The sequence below is a fragment of the Plutella xylostella genome, chromosome 24 (assembly GCF_932276165.1).
Source record: "Plutella xylostella chromosome 24, ilPluXylo3.1, whole genome shotgun sequence".
Lineage (NCBI taxonomy): Eukaryota > Metazoa > Arthropoda > Insecta > Lepidoptera > Plutellidae > Plutella > Plutella xylostella.
In genome coordinates this window covers 1,856,320-1,877,985 of record NC_064004.1, presented here as the reverse complement: position 1 = coordinate 1,877,985, position 21,666 = coordinate 1,856,320, and the positions used below count along the sequence as shown (strand labels likewise).

The following is a 21,666-nucleotide window of genomic DNA, read 5'->3' as shown; positions in this document are numbered from 1 at the left end:
ACCTGTTTTCAGACTTGAGCACTATAATCTACTCTTTCGGAGATGGCTGATCTCAATCAGTGTTCCAAACATTCAGCTCATGAAAGTCAAAACCTACCACAGCAGGCTGATGGCGCCGCCCACGCCCAGCTGCTTCTCCAGGATCTGGCTGATGGGCACGCCGCAGTAGCTCAGCTCCTGGCCTCGCTCGTCGCAGATCGTGCTGATGAAGGCCGCCGGTTTGCGGATCAGGCCCAGTTTCTGGGGACGGGAGGGCGGTTGTTAGAAGATGTGAGTTTTTTTGTGGTTTTTGTTGGAAACTGTAAACGCAAATCAATATTCGGAGGTTTTTGTAATGGATGGTTCCCTCGCGTAAACCGGTCTTACGTATCACGGAACTATATTTTTATTTGAATGTAGCTAGTTGGATTGAGGATTAATTATAACTCTTATATTCTTGTGTGTGCATCTTGCAAACATTTTACTGTAGTAATCCTAAATCTGCTGCTGAATCAGCTGACTGTACCTTATGTCGTTATGAATTGATTTGTATACCTACCTAATAAGTTCTTTTTTTCTATTAATTGTAATCTAGAGGAATAACTAGTGGTCGTACAAACTGTAACAAGTTTCAGTATCACTAGGTTAAGCGAAAAATATATTGTAAACTTTTGTAATTAAATAAATAAAACTTTTACAACCTATTTTTCAATGTAAATTTTTTTGAGTTTGAGTTTATCACTTTTTTGGGAAAATTATTGAATTGTTGCACAGTTAGTATGCTATTTATAAGCACGGATAAAGAAGAGTTTGCTATATTATGTTGCGTGTATTTAAACGAGTGTGCTATCTGCAAATATGAATATTGCACTGACCCTGGCCCAGCCATAGTCCACGGGCACTTCGGCGAATCTCATCTATGAGTGTGTAATATGTAAACATGTGTGCTGCACACCATCAGTGTTCTATGTAAGCATGAATATACACGAGTGTGTTATATGTAAGTATGAATATTGCAATTTGAGCACTTCTCACACCATCAGTGCACTATACTTACGCATGGTTACAGACAAGTGTGCTATATGTATGTATATTCCACTGACACTGAGTATGTAATGTGTAAATATGAATGTTGCATACGAACAGTTCCCTATATGAAATCATGGATAAACACGAGTGTGCTATCTGCAAGTATGAATACTGACCCTGGCCCAGTCGTAGTCCATGGGCACCTTGGGCGGCTCCACCTCCTCTTTCACGAGGATCTTGCCGCTCTTCAGCAGCTGTTGGTACACCTGGCGACAGAAAGTGAGTTAATTAATTAATACATAAACGCACGTGTACAGCGAAAAACAGGTGAATCTTTTGCAAGTCACCTCTGACTACCCCCTTCGGGGGGGATAACAGTGTCGTAAGCATATGACGAGTCTTGACTTTTTTACTGTTTTGCAATTTTAGATACTTATGGCCGATTTTATGAAACGATGAAGTAACCTCTAAACACTTTTAAAATATATTTTTTTATGTTATTTTATTTATTGGATGGAGAACAAACCGAGGCAAACACATTTCTATAAATACATTTCGATTTCTATAAATTAAATAAAATTATCAAGGTGAATTTACCTCCTAGGAAATTCTCACTAAGAAATCTATTACAAACATGAACTCTATAACATTTATAAACGAACCCATGCATCCGTTTTAGAGCTTCACAGCCAAATTTTCGCAATGACCAATCGGTGGACGGACCAAAAACATCGTTCCCCAAACTGAATATTCACCAGAAGTTTAGTTAAAACAAGTAATTTTTGCTTAGTTTGAGTTCATGGCGTATTATTTGTCAATTCAAATTGCAATAATTTCATTTCTTTTATCATATCATCACTTTATATATGTTATACCTGTATCCTAGCATACCTGTTTAATAGCGCCCCCGAGGCTGTCGAAGGACTCCGGCACGGCGGCGCCGTAGGCCCTCAGCCCCGCGTTCTTGGCCACCGGCTTTTGTTTTCGTTGTGGAAAATCTCCCATTGCATTTTTGGTTTAATTTCAATGTAAGTACGTATCTGTCCTTTATAAGTTACTAGCTGTTCCCGCGCGCTTCGCTTCGCCTTAAAAAGTTTTCCCGTGGGAATTCCGGGATAAAAAGTAGCCTATGTTCTTTCCCAGGGTCTAGACTCTAGACCGTATGTATACCAAATTTCATTCAAATCCGTTCAGTACTTTTGGCGTGAAAGAGTACTTTCGCATTTATAATATTAGTTAAGATATAAAAATACCTTCACCGCAACGTTACAGGTTCTAGTAACTTCCATAATACCTGTTTAATAGCGCCCCCGAGGCTGTCGAAGGACTCCGGCACGGTGGCGCCGTACGCCTTCAAGCCGGCGTTCTTGGCCGCCGCCTTCTCCATGGCGGACCCGGCCAGCGAGCCGGCGTGCCCGAACTGCACTTCGGAGGTGAACATGTCTGCAAGAGAGAGAGAGAGGTTAGAACATGTCTGAAAGAGATGGAGTTATAGTGATTAATATTACAATGCATTAGAAATAATTTTATTTGTGTGCGTCCAGAGCGGTGGGTAGCTCAGTTGGGTGAGCGTCCGGTTCTCACGCAAGAGATGCGGGTTCGAATCCTGTATACCATCGCTCTTACGGTGAAGGAAAACATAGCGAGGAAACCTGCATATATAGATATGTGAACGCACCAACCCGCAGTGGACCAGCGTGGTGGGAAATGGTCCAAGCTTAGGAAGGCAGTTTAGACCTTGGGGATATGCACAAAGGTTCCACTCGAGGGAGCCAGGTGCAGGTAATTACACCCTCACAGATAATAGAACATATGTCAGGATGGCGTGTGTATTTTTAGATTAGTTTAAATATATTGCAGTTATTGTACCTTCTGTGTATGTTTACATACCTTTTCTAAAATACCGTGTACCTTCATCCTTACAAAGTTTTTTTTTATTTTTTATTGAAGTACCTGAGCAAGTCCCGATGCACCAGGCGACCACCGGCTTCTTAATAACACCGTCTCGCATGGCGCGGCACACGTGGTATTCTTCAACACCTCCAACTTCGCCCAACAGCACTAGCATCTTGACCTCATAGTATAGTAGTGTTTTATATCAACTACTACTATTGTTACTATACCAACGCACTTAAACGTTGCAAATTTATAGTATTTTCTTCGCTCTTATGATTGTGTGGCGCTTTTTACGTTGTGTGGCTCTAATTTCGCTAAAATGGCGTCGACGAACCGAGTATTACACTTCGATGGCTCATAATACTAAAAAATAAACGATGATTCTACGATGACTCAACGATGACTAATGGATGAATAGCATCTGCTCTCAATTCCGATGCAACAAACCATCCCCCAAAGAAATGTTTCAAAAATCAATCGTTGACTCAACGATGACACTTGAAAAATAGCATTTGCTAGCGACATCGATACACTAATAAGCAAATTTCCCAAAATCCACCATAGATTCAACAATGGCTTGTCATATGATCTACCTGAGCAGGTCCCGATGCACCAGGCCACCACCGGCTTCTTGATGACACCGTCTCGCATGGCGCGGCACACGTGGTACTCTTCAACACCTCCAACTTCTCCCAAGAGGACTAGCATCTTGACGTTGGGGTCCGCTTCGTATCTGTCGATAGAGAGATTTGAGGTTAGTGTCAGAGGCTATTTACTATTTAGTCAACTGTTTGTCACCGTAAGGAAAGGATTAGTCAGTCAAAATAACGTCAGTCGCTGACTGTCCAGCAGTGGCGGATTAAGAGCATCGGAGGCCCTAAGCACAAAGCCTGTGTAGGCCCCTAATTTAGAACAATTTGTTCCTTGACAAAGAGTGACAAAACAGTACAATAGCTAAAACGTCCTATAACTTTTCTATAAAAAAGGATGTAAAACTTTTTTTTTTTAAATTCTTTGCCTTAAATGCCTTCGACACGCGCAAGTATCACCACCGTTACAACTGCGCAAGTACGCCGAGCTATCACACGGCACAGTTAAGTACGCGCAAGCCTCATTTTCGTCAAAATCGTCGGCGTGAAAACTGGAAGCAATGTTTCCCAATGAGGAACTATTTCTTCTACTGGTATATTTTTAATGTTTGCAAACAACTAGATTTTTTTCACTAGAAAACAGTCTATTACCTGCTATTTCCAAAAATCAAACCGTACACGATCGAAGTGGACAAAAAAATTGCTGTAAAATTGAAAAAAATCATTCACATGTTAAACTACTCAAGGATTTAAGAGAAGACTCTAATGAATGGCAAAATTATTAAAATTTCAAACATGACGCAAAATGCGCAAGTTACGCTTCGGGGTTAGCGCGGTATACAGTTTTACCACCCATTCTCGGGTTCCCCTCATCTCGCCTAATCTTTATTGCCCTAAACTCGTTTCGCGTTGATGGTAGAATCATCACTTCGCCAAGGCTTATGTGGCATAAGACTCGTTTCGTCTAAAACTCTTTTGGCACAAACTTGAAACACCTAATCTCGTCTCAATAAACCTTGTCTCGTTTGCTCAAATTTTTGTTCGTATTGGTATCATCTTGTTTCTCTTAATATTATCTTAATAAATAATATAATAAGTAAGTATGTTGTAAATGTACAAATTGTGGTATTTTTCTCCTATATTCCGAAAATCACGATATGGAATGATCAAAATATTGAAAGTTAATGACCATTATAATTATTACAAACGCCATTAAACCCCATGGGATCGAAATCTAAAGATAGGCGCGACGACGAGCAAAGCGAGGAGGAGCGTGTTAGGTGCACATTATCAAAAGCAAAGCGGAGCGCAGCGAAGCGGAGCGGAGCGTTTCCCACATAGCGGCCACAATACAAGGCACCAGTTTGCGCTATGTAGGGAGAAGCTCCATCAAAGTTAAAGCCAAACGAATATTATTACTTTGTATAACCTATGCCATTGCATTATTAGGCTATTCAAGATTTGGCCATACTATTATTAGGCTAAACAAGATTATGCGAAATAACTTTTTACTAAAAGAGATTTATGCCATACGATTTTCGGCGAAACGAGACTTTGACCAAACGTTACTATGCAATATGAGATTAGGCAAATAAATCTTAGGCCAAAAAAGGTAGAAGTAGAACCGATAGGTACTTAGGCCCTTTACCAACCAAACGCACGGTATTCCGTGTATAACTTTTCTTTAAAATCGATTTTACAAAAAGTAAAAATACGTAAATTTTCATCAAGATATGGTCTTTTTTTAGAACCTACCAGTAAGAACCAAATACCTAGAACGTCTTTTTTCTAGTTAACTTCTAAATTGTAGGCATTATATTATTGTTTCTAGGTTCTCCAAATAGGCATTACTTAGCTGCGATCAGGAGCATAATGTACCTATAGCAAAATGCACCCCAGAGATCTGATCATAAATTAGTAGGTATTTTTACTTTTTGGAGAAACGCCTCTGATGAGAAGTTATGATTTTTTTAATGTTGGGATCGCAAGACAGACGCAATACATTGCCTTTCAAGAGTGGTACCACTGCGCAGGCAAAACTGTGGTGACACTTACGCGTGTGGTAGGCCCTTTACCAACCACACGCACGGTATTCCGTGTTTAAGCCGGCCTGCGCAGGCGAAACTGTGGTGATACTTACGCGTGTGGTAGGCCCTTTAATCAGAGCAAACTCATTACATCGGACATATTGTGGATGAATAAAATGTAGGTATAAAATTAAACAGCAGCAGAGGATGGGGGCCCCTGAAGGCCCGGGGCCCCAAGCACGTGCTTGTCGTGCTTATAGGTTAATCCGCCACTGCTGTCCAGGTATCCAGGTATACAAAAGTACAATCACTGCTATATTGTTTATTCATTCATTTCGCACACGCTTCCTTCCTATATCATTTATTCGTTCATTCATTCACATAACTGCAGGGCGATCACGAAAAACAGAGCTAACGTATAGAATCGAATGCGAGTGCGACAACTGTCAATTCGATAGGTAAAAAGTGTTCGAAAGTGCTGTCAAGTTGCCACTCGCATTCGATTCTATACTTTTCGTGATCGACCTGCTGAGCAGTAACATAGATCGTCTACTGACTTTCTGACATGAACTTGGGCAGCTTATTATTAGAGGCTAAATGCGAAAAATCAGCTAGCATGATAGATAGATAGGTACCTGAGCAGATGGTCAATGAACGTGATTCCCGGGTAGCGGTCCCTCCCTATGCTTCTTGCTATGTATTCATTCATCTATTAATTCAATTACCTGAGCAGGTGGTCGATAAAGGAGGATCCTCGTACTTTTTCGTTAATACATTCGTTCATTCACATACCTGAGCAGGTGGTCAATGAAGGTGGTCCCCGGGTAGCGGTCCCCTCCTATAGCGACGCCCTCGCAGACTCCATCAGCCTCCTTGGCGATGATGTTGTTCAGCTCGTTAATCATTACCTGAGCAGGCGGTCGCTAAAGGGTCCTCGCACACGCATTCTTGCTAAATCAATCATTCGTTCATTCAATTATACACCTGAGCGATGAAGGAGGCCCCTCGCACTCTTCATTCGCCTCCTTGCTATATATCGTTCTTTCTTTCGTTCATTCATTCACATACCTGAGCAGTAACATAGGTCGTCTACTGGCTTTCTGGCGTGAGCTTGGGTAGCTTAATAGATAGTCAGCCCATAGGTATTTCCCGCATAATGAAGGATAGATAGATCGATAGCTCACGATGATAGATAGATAGATACCTGAGCAGATGGTCAATGAAGGTAGTCCCCGGGTAGCGGTCCCCTCCTATAGCGACGCCCTCGCAGACTCCATCGGCCTCCTTCGCGATGATGTTGTTCAGCTCATTCATTCAAATATTTAACTGAGCAGGCAGTAACTAAAGGTCTCCTCATACACGCTTCCTTTCTATATGCATTATTTTGTTCATTCATTCATTTATTAACCTGAGCAGATGGTCGATGAAGGAGGTCTCTCGCACTCTCCATTCACCTCCTTGCTAAATACCATTCATTCATTCATTCACATACCTAAGCAGTAACATAGGTCGTCTACTGGCTTTCTGGCGTGAGCCTGGGTAGCTCAATAGCAAACCAATAGTTAACCCATAGTTATTTCAAGTATATGCCCACCTTAGAGGCTAAATGCGGCAATTCAGCTAGCCATGATAGACAGATAGTTTGCTTAGCTAACTGTACCTGAGCAGGTGGTCAATAAACGTGGTCCCCGGGTAGCGGTCCCCTCCAATAGCGACGCCCTCGCAGACTCCATCAGCTTCCTTGGCTATGATGTTGTTCAGCTCGTTGCTCATGCCGCCGGAGCGGGACACGTAGGCCACACTGGGGAGGGAAATAGGTAAGTTATAGTTTGAATTGTGACACATGTCATGTGGTAACTGATGGACTGTGAATTTCACAAAATTGCGCGTATAGACGCGTTATTTGCTAAACGATTAACTGTTACAAGCATTGACGCGTTTCTAAGCTCGTATACGCGCTGTAGACACTGACATTTAGACACCATAGGTGATATACGCGTCCGGTTTTTTGAAGAGCGTAATTAAGCGCGCGTGTTGCGTATGTTGAAACGACTGAATACTCGCCGAAAAATACACTTGTCCACCAATAATACATGTATTATCTATTAAAAACGTGACTACAAAAAGTGGCTAAATAAAGTGAACACCCTGTATAAGAGCGAGTAGCACCCTGTATTACCTGCCGGGGCGGTACAGCTTGCTGTCGATGATGTTGTCGATCATGCCGGCGGTGTTGCCGATCTTGAAGCAGCCCGGCTTGATGCCGCCCACCGTCGCCGGGCCGATTATGTTCACCTGATGAGAGAAATGTACACGATATAGTTTATAGCCATTCTATTCTATTCTATTCTCTGTGGGGGTAACAGTACCTGCACCTGGCTCTCTCGAATGGAACCTTTGTGCATATCCCCAAGGTCTAAACTGCCTTCCTAAGCTTGGACCATTTTTCCCACCACGCTGGTCCACTGCGGGTTGGTGGGTTCACATATCTAGATGTGCTAAATCTAGATATGCAGGTTTCCTCACGATGTTTTCCTTCACCGTAAGAGCGATGGTATACATTGTACTTAAATTCAGAAAAGAACTCATTGGTACATGTCAGCGCCGGGATTCGAACCCGCATCTCTGGCGTGAGAAGCGGGCGCTTACCCGACTGAGCTACCACTGCTCTCATATATTATATTTTCATTATTCTCATTATAGCCATAATGTGTTTACAATAGAATAGAGGATGTTACAGTAAGCTGAGATTGGGACAGGCAGTCATTAAAAGGGGGAAACTTGCAAACCTAGCGTGGGATGCCGTGCGGCCCGCTGGACCTTAGACAGATAGCCGTATGGACGGTAACCAACAAGTGTTGTGGCAGTCCATGGGAGAGGCCTAAGGCCAGACGTGGACTATGTACGGGCTATCATTGCTGTGTATTTAACTTTAACGATATCTGCTTTCAGAACTACGTGACTAGGATAGGTCGCCACGAATACGTATTTAACTTCAGCGCCATCTATTGCTTCACTATGAAATTCGTTACTAGGATACGACGCCACAGGTACGTTTACATACACACGTCAGATAGCTAAGAATTTTACTTCAGCGCCATCTGTTGGTTCTTTTCAGAACTTCTAAGCTTCTGCTATGTATTATATACTATTTTCTGTGGTATATAATGTACTCACGCCGCGCACGTCGGCCAGCTTGATAAACTATGACATTAAATTGACGCCGCTAGCTCAATATCTATACATTTGGTGCGTATTCAGCTAAAAGTTTATACAGCGCCATCTGTTGGCAGTCTTCAGCACTACGTCTATATCCTAACTAATATTATAAATGCGAAAGTAACTGTGTCTGTCTGTCTGTCTGTCTGTCTGTCTGTCTGTCTGTCTGTCTGTTACTCTTTCACGCCAAAACTACTGAACGGATTTGAATGAAATTTGGTATACATACGGTCTAGACCCTGGGAAAGAACATAGGCTACTTTTTATCCCGGAATTCCCACGGGAAAACTTTTTAAGGCGAAGCGAAGCGCGCGGGAACAGCTAGTAGTATATAATGTACTCACGCCGCGCACGTCGGCCAGCTTGATGATCTTGCGCGTCATGTTCTCGGGGATGCCCTCCGCGATGATGACCACCGTGTTGATCTGCGGGTGCTGCATCGCCTGGGGAATACCAAAGAAAGGAGGGTTTAGTGACATAGATAAAAAAAACTGATAGGTATGTAAAAACAAATGGGTAGGTAAACTGTGATTGTGTGTACCGAAAACCTTATTAGAGTATCGTGACAAGCACTAAAGCCAATGTCTAAATAAAGTGGAATGGGGAGTGAGAGGGTTTAGAGAGGTATTGGTTGTAGACATAAGAGATGCAAGTGTAGTGTTAGCATAATAATGAGCAGCATTGATTTTATACGTGTGTTTTCAGATTTCTCGGTTTACTTTTCTGTAAAAGTATTAGATAACAATTAAAAATGTCATTATGTCAGAGATACGTTTTTTTGTTGGATGTTGGACTTACTGTAATTTCTAAGGTTAAAACCCAACTGCACGCCAAAAAGATGAAAACAAGCCCCAATGTTAATGGAAAGTATCGCAGGCGGGGACCAGCAGAGGGTTCACCATTTAGCTGAATGTTACTTAGGTACTTTGTGCGGCGGTCAAGTTGGTCCCCGCCTGCGATACTTTCCATTAACATTAGGACTTGTTTTCATCTTTTTGGCGTGCAGTCGGGTTTTTTGTTTGTTTATAATTATATTTTTTTTATTTTTAACTTTTTAGTTGTTTTTATTTTATGAAATTTTATGTCAATAGTCGGATTCTATTTTATGAACAATTTTTATTTCAATAATTTTGGTGTTGTGATTTAAATACCTACAATATGCATATTTTTGTAATGTGCTTCACAAGCCCTTTCATTTTGATACCCTACACGGCATAGTTGGAAAAAATATTATTTTTCGATCATCACTTTATGGCTTCTAGAGGGCGCTATATACATTTTAATATAACGTCGCATAGCCTATAACCATCGCGCAATCAATACGCTTCTAACGATACCTCATACATCAAAATCTATCAACCCGTTTAGGCTACAGGAGGGAACAAAGAAACATACATACAATCGAAAAACATTACCCTCCTCCTTCGGCAGTCGGGTAAAAAGAGAGCCTGACCGTTTAATAATGAGCTAGCTATATGTGGATTAAAATCCGCCTGTTTTACTGCTGCACAAAACTGTATAGGTATGTGTGTTCAAATTAAGGCTCCTTTCCCAGTAGGCAAACTGTTCAGTACGCCGAGTGTTTTACAGTTTGCTAGTTTTGCGCTCATTCTTTTTAGGAGCTTGCCTACTGGGAACGCGGCTTATATTTTTTTGTGCGTGAAACAAAAGTAAGTATATTTCCGTGTCACCTGCATAGTGCTCTCGTAGGCGGACCTCAGCGAGGCGAAGTTGACGAGCACCGTCGCCTCCTGGTGCTTGCGCATCGCCACGTCCATGTCAGAGAACACTGTGGAAAAAAACAGAGGTTAGTATATTTTGTATTTTTTTAAAAGTATATTTATTTATTTTTTATTTATACTTTATTGCACAATTTACAATCGTAATAATGTACAACTAGGTGGACTTAATGCTAAAAGCATTTTCTGCCAGTCAACCTGCAGGAGGTACGAGGATCAAAAAGTACGGGTGTGCAAAAAAGAAAAAAAAAGATCAAAACATAATTATGATTGTGGAATTCCTAAAATAAAATAATACCTAAACCCTAAAGCTAAGTAAATAAATATATAATATATATGACCCTAAACCTACTAATACCAAAATACTATACAATACATATAAATCATAAATATATACAATTCATGCTAAATTCTTTCTCGGTCACGGCAGTGCGCCTATGGAATGATCTCCCTGAGTCAATCATTCCATAGGCGCACTGCCGTGACCGAGAAAGAATTTAGCATGAATCCAGACCGATGTAGGGGTAACGATAATAAAAGGTTATGAGAAGAGCGGAGGTGCTTGTTATGGGTATCGGAAAGAAAGTTAAACAGTAAGTTTAAGTTTAAGTAACAGGGAGAATTAGGTTCATGAAGGATCGAAAAGAGAAGACAAAGAATTCGTAAATTCCGTCTATCCCGAATAGGGAGCCATTTTAGCTTGGCGCGGTAACCTGACACATGATCGTATTTACGGAGACCGAAAATGAAACGGATGCAGGTGTTCTGCAAACGTTCCAGCTTATTAAGAAGTGCTTCAGTCGGGTCCAAGTAGCACACGTCAGCGTAATCTAAAATGGGCAAGAGCAGAGACATTGCCAATGAACGTTTGGTCTGGAAAGGGAGAAAGTTTTTAAGTCGAAGAAGAGAATGCAGAGAAGCAAAAATCCGACGAGACACACTGTTGACCTGTGGCACCCAACTTAAATTTTCGTCAATAATCACTCCGAGATCTTTAACTGTTGATGAAAAAGGTATGTTACATCCGTCGAACACCAGAGGGGCTGAATTAAGGTCATTGTTAGAGATTAGTTGAGAGCTGCCGACAATGATTGCCTGGCATTTCCCAGGATTTACCAGAATACCGAAACGGTTGGACCATTCAAGGATACTGTTAAGGTCCCCATTCAGTTGAGTAATGGCAGACACAAGGTCTTCAGGTTTAACTTGACAGTAGAGTTGCAGATCGTCGGCATATAGATGGTAGGAACAGAGAAGACTTGAAGATACTAAATCAATAAAGATAGAAAAAAGTAAAGGAGAGAGAATACCGCCTTGAGGAACGCCAGCAGACAAATCGGACCAGTCGGATAATACCGAGCAGCTTCGAATCGCCTGCTGGCGACCCCGAAGATAAGAGGAGAACCAGCTAACAGCGGAAGGAGAGATCTGAGATTTTACTAGGACGGCTAGCAGAAGGTCATGATCCACGGCGTTGAAGGCATTGCTGAAGTCTATAAGGACCAAGTATAGTGGTGAATACTACGGGGGGAAAGGAGGTTTAATATAAACTTTGGGCCTTACCATAAGAACTTAGACACAAAATGATATGTTAACAAAATCAGCTGGCCATCAAGAGTCAAACTATTTATTTTGATTAACTTTGTCGTGCAAACCACCCTAAATGTGTAAAATTTTGATTTAAATACCCACTAATTTATTTTTTTTGTAGTAACACAGTCATAGTTTGTGCTGAAGGCCTAGCAAAGGGCTCACGCCAAGACGTGACACAAGTTTTGCGTCGCACTCATTCACACGGCGCGATTTCGAGAAGGAGTGCGATAGCACTTTTGTCAAGTTTTGGCGTGAGCGCCTTGAGCCCCGTGCTAGGCCTTCTGAAAGTCGACGCTGGCTCGGTCGCTCATTGACAAAATGCTACACTAACCCGGTATGAAGAACTCCTGGAAGTTACTACTTCTGTTTGTGGTAGTTCCTGCTGGAAAAATTAAATTTTGTGCCGGAAACAGACTCTCACTCCCTCGCTCACTGATAAAATCCAACACTAACCGGGTATGAAGACCTCCTGGTTGCCGAAGTAGTACTTCTATCTATGGTCTTGTGGAATAATAAGGCCCATTTCAGCTTGCAACGGTTGCTGTCGCGACGGAGTAGGTTTTGTAAAAGACATTGCTATGATCCATAAGTCCTCACCCGGTATGAAGACCTCCTGGTTGCCGAAGTAGTACATCTGCTTGTGGTCGGCGGTGAAGGGGTACACGATGGCCACGACCGACGGCTCCGAGCGCCGGCAGATGAAGTGCTGGCGACCACTGCCGGGGACCCGGGTTCGAACCCCGCCCCACACATGATGGGAGCAAGGGGTGTCCCACGCTCTATATACTTATGCGTAGCATATGAGAAAAGAGTGTCCCACGCTCTATACATATTGTTACTAGTCACGCGGACTCACCGGGTATGAAGACCTCCTGGTTACCAAAGTAGTACATACTTCTCCTTGCTATTGCTCTAAAACTGTTTTTTTGGGGCGGAAACCGACATTTAATCCCTCGCTCACTGATAAAATGCAACACTCACCCGGTATGAAGACCTCCTGGTTGCCGAAGTAGTACTTCTGCTTGTGGTCGGCGGTGAAGGGGTACACGATGGCCACGACCGACGGCTCCGAGCGCCGGCAGATGAAGTCGAAGTCCAGCATGCCCTAGAGAGAGATGTTATACGTTTAGTGTGGGGTAAAATTGTGTTAGCTGATACGTTTCTTGCCGGGCTAAAGAGATAAGGGTTATAGTGGGTGATAAAGACGATGCATTCCGTTAGGTGCTTGATAGAGGAAGGTATTTGCAGTCGAGTGAATCCTAACACACGCACTCACGCCTTGTACTAATGTACTCCCTTGCGGGGTAGGCAGAGGTGCATTGCTGCACCCACTTTTCGCCAGAGTGTATGTTAGTCCCAATGTAATAGGGGGCGGGCCTATTGCCATTTTACGGGCACATCCAAGACCCGAGAACAAATATCTGTGTTTTAAACAAATATCTGCCCCAGCCGGGAATCGAACCCGGGACCATCGGCTCAGTAGTCAGGGTCACTAACCACTACGCCATTCGGTCGTCCTGAATCCTATAGTGTCTATAATACATCGACTACCAATCAACCTGTACAACTTGAAACATAGCTACGTATATTATTATCGAATTAGATAAACACATTTAATGCTTGGTCTATCAATAGTATCGCAGTATTTCTATCGCGAAATAGAAACATTTATCTACGTCGTTAACGGTATCATACAGCGGGGACAGGAGTAGTAGAATGAATGTAAAAAATCTCAGAATAGCAACGCCAAAATATTGTTTCTCATGACGTAGTTGAGCTATATCCCTGGTCCTTTTTGCTTCAGGCTCATTATAAGAGGCCTAGTCCAAACACAAACCTGGATGGCTCTGTTCTGCATGCCCCAAACCACTGCTTTGGTCCTGTCACTAAACAGCGGCTGAGCAGTCGATATCGTCTGTCCGAGGTCCAGTTTAGTCGGCGCCTGCGAGCAGACCAGCTCTAGGAGGCAACGATGACTCATCCACGGACTCATATAGCACCAGAGATTTAATAACGAATATGTCTATTGGAGTCTATGTTGATATTGATGGCTATTCATCGTTGACACATCGTCGAATTCAAAGATGATTTTCAACAAAATGCATTTTTGAGTCTATATTATAATTTTTGCGTATCATTGAGGAATTCAGCGTTGAGATATCGACGAATTCGTTGACGATAAATACTTTTTTCTATCTCTAATTACCTGAATAGCTCTGTTCTGCATGCCCCAAACCACAGCTTTAGTCCTGTCACTAAACAGCGGCTGAGCAGTAGATATCGTCTGGCCCAGGTCCAGCTTGGTGGGTGCCTGCGAGCAGACCAGGTCCAACAGCTTCTTGTTCAGCTCGGGGATCTGGAGGTCGGGTTTTGGCTGGAAGAGGAAAAGGGTGGGTTAGTTATCTTCAACACAAATTTTTTAAGTCATAAAATATCCCGTGTAGTAACAGGTCGATAAACACTTTTAACGCTCGTTCCATCACAGTGTTGTATTTATTACAAATCTCGATGTTTATATTTTTTACTTTATTATATCGATAACGAATGCCTGTAGTAGCGCTGTATTTATGTCGAATCACGATATAATTATTATTTTTATCTACGTCGATAGCGAACCCGTGTATTAGCACTGTATTTATGCCGAATCGCGACATTTTTTTTTATCTACGTCAATAACAAACCCGTGTAATAGCGCTGTATTAATGGCGAATCGCTGTATTTATGGCGAATCGCTGTATTTATGACGAATCGCAATATAATGATTTTTTTACTAACCGCGGGCTTGGTCTTGGGCAGCTGCTTGGGCGCGTAGTCGAGCTGGTGGTCCTTGGGGATGGGCGCGTGGCCCAGCGCCAGGCCCACGATGCCGGTCATGTTGGACTCCGGCCCAAACACGTAGAGCGGGATGCGCAGGCGGTGGCCCACTTCGCGCATTTGTCTGTGGAAGAAATGGTAAGTTAGTTTTCATCACGCATGGTTTGCAAGTAGGTGAGAATCGCCCGAATAGAGGCATGATAATATATCTTTACGTGATCAGGGAATATTGCATTCTTGCATCTAAAATCGAATGAATAATTACAAATTTATTAAAAATCATAAACCAAGCCAAGCATCATGATATTATTGATCTTGCAATTAAGATTAGCATTGTTTTTACAACATTAGAAAAAAAATGTGCAAAGTTTTGTGTTTTGGCGCTACCTGCCAAATAAACCCTATAAGACCGATTTATTAATTGGTGATCCCGACTTGATAGTTACTTTTATACACCTCTTAACCTATTTCACACAGTTTCTTTACCTGAGCTGAGTCCCTCTTTAGACACTTATTGACATATTTTTAGCATTATTAGTTTAGTTGAATTTCTCCTGGTATTGGCCCTTTTTGGTGACCCCCATGAGACATCATGATGATGAAATATTTCCGACAACACTTTTATTTAAGTTTTTGACATATTTCACATAGTTTCTCTACCAGACTCTCGCTTTAGACACTAATTAATCTATAATTTCTCTACCTGAGTCCCTCCTGGTAGTTGGGCCCGCCTCGTCTCACGAAGATAGTGACATTGTACTGGACGAGCGCGTCCTTGTACGTCTCTACAGGGTGATGCTACACTACAGGTGTCTAGCCACCTCAACTAACTTTTATACGCATAGACTGATACGTATCAATCTATAGGACGAACCGAAATTTCAGATTGGTTTCGCAACGTTATCATAGGTTTCTACGGACGTATCTTGCGCTAGCCGTTAATTTCGCCCCTTTGAACCGCATTATTAGTTGGTGACCCCGACATGATAGTTACTTTTATTCACTTATTGACACATTGTCCGCATTTTATTGACATATTTCACATAGTTTCTGTACCTAAGTCCCTCCTGGTAGTTGGGCCCGCCTCGTCTCACGAAGATGGTCACATTGTACTGCACGAGCGCGTCCTTGTACGTCTCTACAGGGTAATGCTACACTACAGGTGTCTAGCCACCCCAACTAACTTTTTATGCGTGCGTATGATTTTTAGCGCTCTATAGTGCCCACCGACATTTTAGATTGGTTTCTTTATAGACGCGGCGCATTTTAACGCGCTATTTGCGATCTGGGGTTGCAACAGACGTCGTTTCGCAATGATTTTACTGGTTTTTGTCGCGTTAGCTGCCAAATTAAACCTATTAGGACCGATTTTTTAGTTGGTGACCCCGACGTGATAGTTACTTTTAGACACTTTTTAACCTATTTTCTTTCCCTGAGTCCCTTTTTAGACACATTCTTCGCATTATTTCCGTACCTGAGTCCCTCCTGGTAGTGAGTCTTAGTTGGTGACCCCGACATGATAGTTACTTTTAATCACTTTTTGACATATTTTCGTTTTTTTTTTACACAGTTTCCTCACCTGAGTCCCTCCTGATAGTTGGGCCCGCCTCGTCTCACGAAGATAGTCACATTATACTGGACGAGCGCGTCCTTGTAAGTCTCGATGGCGGAGATGATGCCGCGGAACGTGTCCGCCACGTTCGTGAAGTTGGCGATACCCCCGCCGATGATTAGCACCTGTGGGGGGAGGATATTCAATCAGTTACAGGTTTAATAACAATAATCAATCTTTCTTAAGAACAAGAACTCCATAGTAAGTGTTAGTTATAATGCATCAGATACTAAAATAGATTATGAATATACAGGGTGATTGGTAATTAGTAGCGGACCGGTTAAGGGGAGATAGAAGAGGTCAATTCTAGTCGATTTCCATAAGGTATGTACTATCCGAAAGTTAACCATTTCTGAAATATTAATAATTTTAGAATTTTATAAAAAAATCGTCCATAAAAAGTTTAAACATTTATTTAAGAAAAAGTAGACCTTTTTAACCATTTTTAATGGTTTTTGCATTATTAAATAATTGAAAAATAATAATAGCTATTAAATTCACATAACTAACGTTATCTTAAGCCATAGGCTTCAAAACATCAAAATTAAAATAAAATAAAACAGTCACTTTACAGAAAAAAACCTTAATTAAAATAAAAAATCACATAACAATTTTTGTTGCAAAATAGCTTTAAAACTTCAGTATTTCATTAGCTTTCGAATGAGGTATAACAAACCTAAATTGGCCAAGGAATGCCAAAAATATGACTTACTTAACACAATAGAGCAGGTAAAAACTAGAACAAAAGAGTCACATGAGTATTGTTATCTAAGGACTACTTGGCAACCTTTTCAGTCCGCTCCTGAAATTTAATGCGTTCGGATGTGTTTAAGAAGCGTCCGTAGTCGAGCGGGCCTCAGTGATCGTAACTGATCACTGCGGTTAAGCAACAACTGGCACGTTCAGCCATTTGGATGGGTGACCGATTTCAACTGGTTCTTTTCTGGACGCTTCTGTTCTTCGGACGGCATATAGTGGCGTGTGTAGGCAGGATAAGCAATTAAAGTCCCAAGTGCACAATAATGAAAGTAAAGTTTATTGCACAAAGTACACACACAAAAGTCTTTTAGAAAGAAGCAAGAAGGAGTAGAAAGTATAGTAGAAGAAATAGCTTAGAAATGATAGCACATACAATAGATTTAAGAATAAGCGGAGTAGGTATTCTCGACGCAAGCAAATAATTAGCGAATAAAATAATCTACTAGCGGCGGAGTGCGAAAGCGGACTGCCGGCCGCGGGCCGGCTCAGGTAGCCGCGTGCGAGTATATGAACAATATCATGCGATCTCGCTCGCGCGTAGATCTGCGATAAGGATTCTACGTCACCGCATGCGCTACCGCTGGCCGGCGCACGACTCGACAGAATTATCTATATAAAATACGTTTAGTCTTGTCTGTCTGTTTGTCACTTATTTTAATGTTTACTATATTATAATTATTTTTACTTTTATACATTACTAATATATATATGCTTTATTTAAATTTACAATTTAGAATAGGTATAAGTTATTTTTACGTTTATTTAGTACTTTATGATTTACAACAATGATATTAAACTGTAGATATTGTAAATAGGTATTTTTATATTTTATACATGTAAGTTATAAAATTATTTTGAATTTAAGTTCATGCAAAAGATATTAGGTATGATTGGTAGGTATTTTAATAAATTAAATAGGTAGGCCATAGGGCACTCCGGGTCTCCTTCCATTGCAAGAACCCACCAAGCTGGCCTAGTGCGGGTTGGTGAACCCCAACACAAGCAAGCTTGTGCTGAGTGAGTTGTCGGGTAAGTGGGCAACCCGACTGTCAGATGTTTTCGAGCTGCCCGAAGGCCTCTGACTAGGCTTAACGACTGCTGCCGAAGCAGCAACTGGGACCCACGGCTTAGCGTGCCGTCCGAAGAACGGAAGCTTCCAGAAAAAAACCAGTTGAAATCGGTCACCCATCCAATGGCTGAACGTGCCAGTTGTTGCTTAACCGCAGTGATCAGTTACGATCACTGAGGCCCGCTCGACTACGGACGCTTCTTAAACACATCCGAACGCATTAAATTTCAGGAGCGGACTGAAAAGGTTGCCTAGTAGTCCTTAGATAACAATACTCAAGTGACTCTTTTGTTCTAGTATTTTACCTGCCCTATTGTGTTAAGTAAGTCATATTTTTGGCATTCCTTGGCCAATTTAGGTTTGTTATACCTCATTCGAAAGCTAATGAAATACTGAAGTTTTAAAGCTATTTTGCAACAAAAATTGTTATGTGATTTTTTATTATAATTAAAGTTTTTTTAAGTGACTGTTTTATTTTATTTTAATTTTGATGTTTTGAAGCCTATGGCTTAAGATAACGTTAGTTATGTGAATTTAATAGCTATTATTATTTTTCAATTATTTAATAATGTGAAACCTTTAAAAAAATGGTTAAAAAAGGTCTACTTTTTCTTAAATAAATGTTTAAACTTTTTATGGACGATTTTTTTATAAAATTCTAAAATTATTAATATTTCAGAAATGGTTAACTTTCGGATAGTACATACCTTATTGAAATCGACTAGAATTGACCTCTTCTATCTCCCCTTAACGGGTCCGCCACTAATTACCAATCACCCTGTATTGGACACAAACACAATTATCTATTTACATACCGTATTTTGAAACACTGAGTACTGATACTATCTTAATCACGATAGATTGTCGTGTAACTATGGGAGAATCAAATAGCAGGGTGTAAAAGTGACTCTATCATTGAAAATGAAGAATGCCTCTTTCATAGAACGTAGGATCTCTAGTGAGTTTTGATTGAATACAATGACAGTACATTGGTAGACATTCTGAAGAAACTAACTCGCTAGCGCCTTCAACGATGAATTTCTAACCTTCCCATCAACATGCTTGTCCCTGCACATCAGACTAAAGATAGTCTTCGCGTAGTCCGCCGTCTGGCTCTCGGTGGGGGCGCCACTGTACTCCCCGTAGTTGGCCAGCTCGCTAGCGCCCCCTAGCTCGCAGATGGTTACGGTGTATTCAACAGCTCAATAGAGTCCCTACGCTTACTAGAACCACCTATTTAACTATGGGCCTTACACTTGTTAGCGCCCCTAAGGTAGCTTGCTTTCCCACGCTCGCTAACGCTCCCTAGCTAGTTAGCGCCTCCTAGCTAATTAGCGCCCCCTAGCTCACTAGCGCCCCTTATCTTACTAGCGCTCCCTTAAATAAAAATACCATCGATGATTGGTCGATGCCTCAACCATGAATTTCCCACAAAATCTTACCTTCCCATCAACATGCTTGTCCCTGCACATCAGACTAAAGATAGTCTTGGCGTAGTCCGCCGTCTGGCTCTCCGTGGGGGCGCCACTGTACTCCCCGTAGTTGGCCAGCTCGCTAGCGCCCCCTAGCTCGCAGATGGTGTCGGTGTGTTCTATAGCTCAATAGAGTCCCTATCTTACTAGAGATACCTATTTAACTATCGCCCCTACACTTTTTAGGTAGCTAGCTTTCCCACGCTCTATAGCGCCCCCTAGCTAGTTAGCGCCTCCTAGCTAATTAGCGCCCCCTAGCTCACTAGCGCCTCCTATCTTTCTAGCGCCCCCTAAAACAAAAATACCATCGATGATTGGTCGATGCCTCAACGACGAAATTACCACAAAATCCTCACCTTCCCATCAACATGCTTGTCCCTGCACATCAGACTGAAGATAGTCTTGGCGTAGTCCGCCGTCTGGCTCTCGGTGGGGGCGCCACTGTACTCCCCGTAGTTGGCCAGCTCGCTAGCGCCCCCTAGCTCGCAGATGGTGTCGGTGTACACGACGGAGGCGCCGCCGCCGGCCACCATCGTCCAGATGCGGCCGTGTTTGTTGAGGATGGTTAGCTGTGGGGGAGAGGTAGGTTAGTTAATGTAATTTTTAAAATAAATATACGTATAAAAAGCTTTTTTCTTTATTTTCGCGTCGAGTAAAAAGATTTCCTCGTGGGAATTTTGGCATATGTGCTAAAGTACGCTATATTTTATGCTATAGCTGTCAGCTTCCTGCAATGTCAACTATCATAAGAATTCGTTCAGTAGTTTTTACGTGGAAGAGTTTACACTATCTTAAGGCCTTTTCAGTGCGATGCGGATGACCTAAGCGGATGTCCGCGACTGATGGTAAAATGTATGAAACCTTACAGCAACCAATTCATCCACGACGAACCCAAAACCTCATCCGCGTGCGGACGGTCTGCGTTGCACTGAATCAGGCCAAAGGAGAAAACATCTAGACAAGTCTTAGGCACCAGGGTATAGTGAGAGGATATAGGGCTGTTCATTATGAACAAATGCTTCTTACGGATGGATGTTTGTCACACTTTCACGCGAAAACTATTGAACGGATTCTGGTGAAATTTTGTATGTAGGTTGCCGACACCCTGGATTGCCACATAAGCTACTTTTTATCCCAGAATTCCCACGGGAAAACATTTTAAAGCGAAGTGAAACAGCGACAAAACCCACCAGCCAAACCCGTAAGTTTCGCTTTGTCATTGGGTTTCCCGTGGGAATTCCGGGACTATTAAAGCAAGCAAGGAAGCTGTAATAAAGTGGTGACCCCGACCTTCAAGCTGGCTCCACTCTTGGCGTCCAGGTCGGCGATGTGCGCCTCCTCGGGGTACGCGTCGCGCCCAAATGGGGGCGGGAACGTCACCGCGCCCCAGTTCTTGGCGCAGATGAAGTCTGTAGGCGAAACATTCATATTATTATTAAAACAGCGTGAGTACTTTGGAGACACGACTTTATTGACAGGAGGGAAAGCATGGGGCATTAAAAGACGTGACAAAAAATATCTGTTACACTCGCTCTCGAAGCCGCGCTATGTGAGTGAGCGCGATGCAAAACTTTCACGTCTTGACGTTGTCAGTTGGCCGAACAGCTGTTAAGGAATCCTTGGGAGATGCCTATGAAACCCAGATTAGCGTGAGTTACTGAATAACCATGGATCACCGGAACTAGATACAAGAATCAATAAAATATTTAAATTAACTTTTTATAAACCAAATAAAGGGCCGGCCACCTTTCCGGCACTTTGGTCAATTTCGGCAGCCAAATCGTGCTTAAATGAGTTGATTTTGAAACCGAGAATTAATGGCGTTTTCAAATTGAATGAATGAACGACACTATCGGGTTTATCTCCAT

The 21,666-nt window shown here is 42.1% G+C and overlaps 1 protein-coding gene across 7 annotated transcripts in view; it reads right to left on the bottom strand.

Annotated features, from left to right (window-relative positions):
• LOC105380677 (ATP-citrate synthase) overlaps window positions 1-21,666 on the bottom strand; it is a 48,290-nt gene that overhangs the window by 4,165 nt on the left and 22,459 nt on the right. For 4 of the 7 annotated variants that reach the window (XM_048629816.1, XM_048629813.1, XM_048629817.1 and 1 more), the window contains 14 exons: window positions 21,089-21,207; window positions 20,155-20,367; window positions 16,466-16,623; window positions 14,848-15,010; window positions 14,279-14,446; window positions 13,054-13,177; window positions 10,432-10,529; window positions 9,085-9,183; window positions 7,701-7,816; window positions 7,182-7,322; window positions 3,498-3,637; window positions 2,303-2,451; window positions 1,185-1,274; window positions 98-240 (listed from right to left, as the gene is read on the bottom strand). In XM_048629816.1, coding sequence (XP_048485773.1) covers window positions 98-240; window positions 1,185-1,274; window positions 2,303-2,451; window positions 3,498-3,637; window positions 7,182-7,322; window positions 7,701-7,816; window positions 9,085-9,183; window positions 10,432-10,529; window positions 13,054-13,177; window positions 14,279-14,446; window positions 14,848-15,010; window positions 16,466-16,623; window positions 20,155-20,367; window positions 21,089-21,207 — 1,921 coding nt within the window. Of the gene's footprint in view, window positions 1-97; window positions 241-1,184; window positions 1,275-2,302; window positions 2,452-3,497; window positions 3,638-6,725; window positions 6,830-7,181; window positions 7,323-7,700; window positions 7,817-9,084; window positions 9,184-10,431; window positions 10,530-13,053; window positions 13,178-14,278; window positions 14,447-14,847; window positions 15,011-15,942; window positions 16,026-16,465; window positions 16,624-20,154; window positions 20,368-21,088; window positions 21,208-21,666 lie in introns of all 7 variants that reach the window. The other 3 variants (XM_048629818.1, XM_048629815.1, XM_048629814.1) reach the window with 3 other exon arrangements.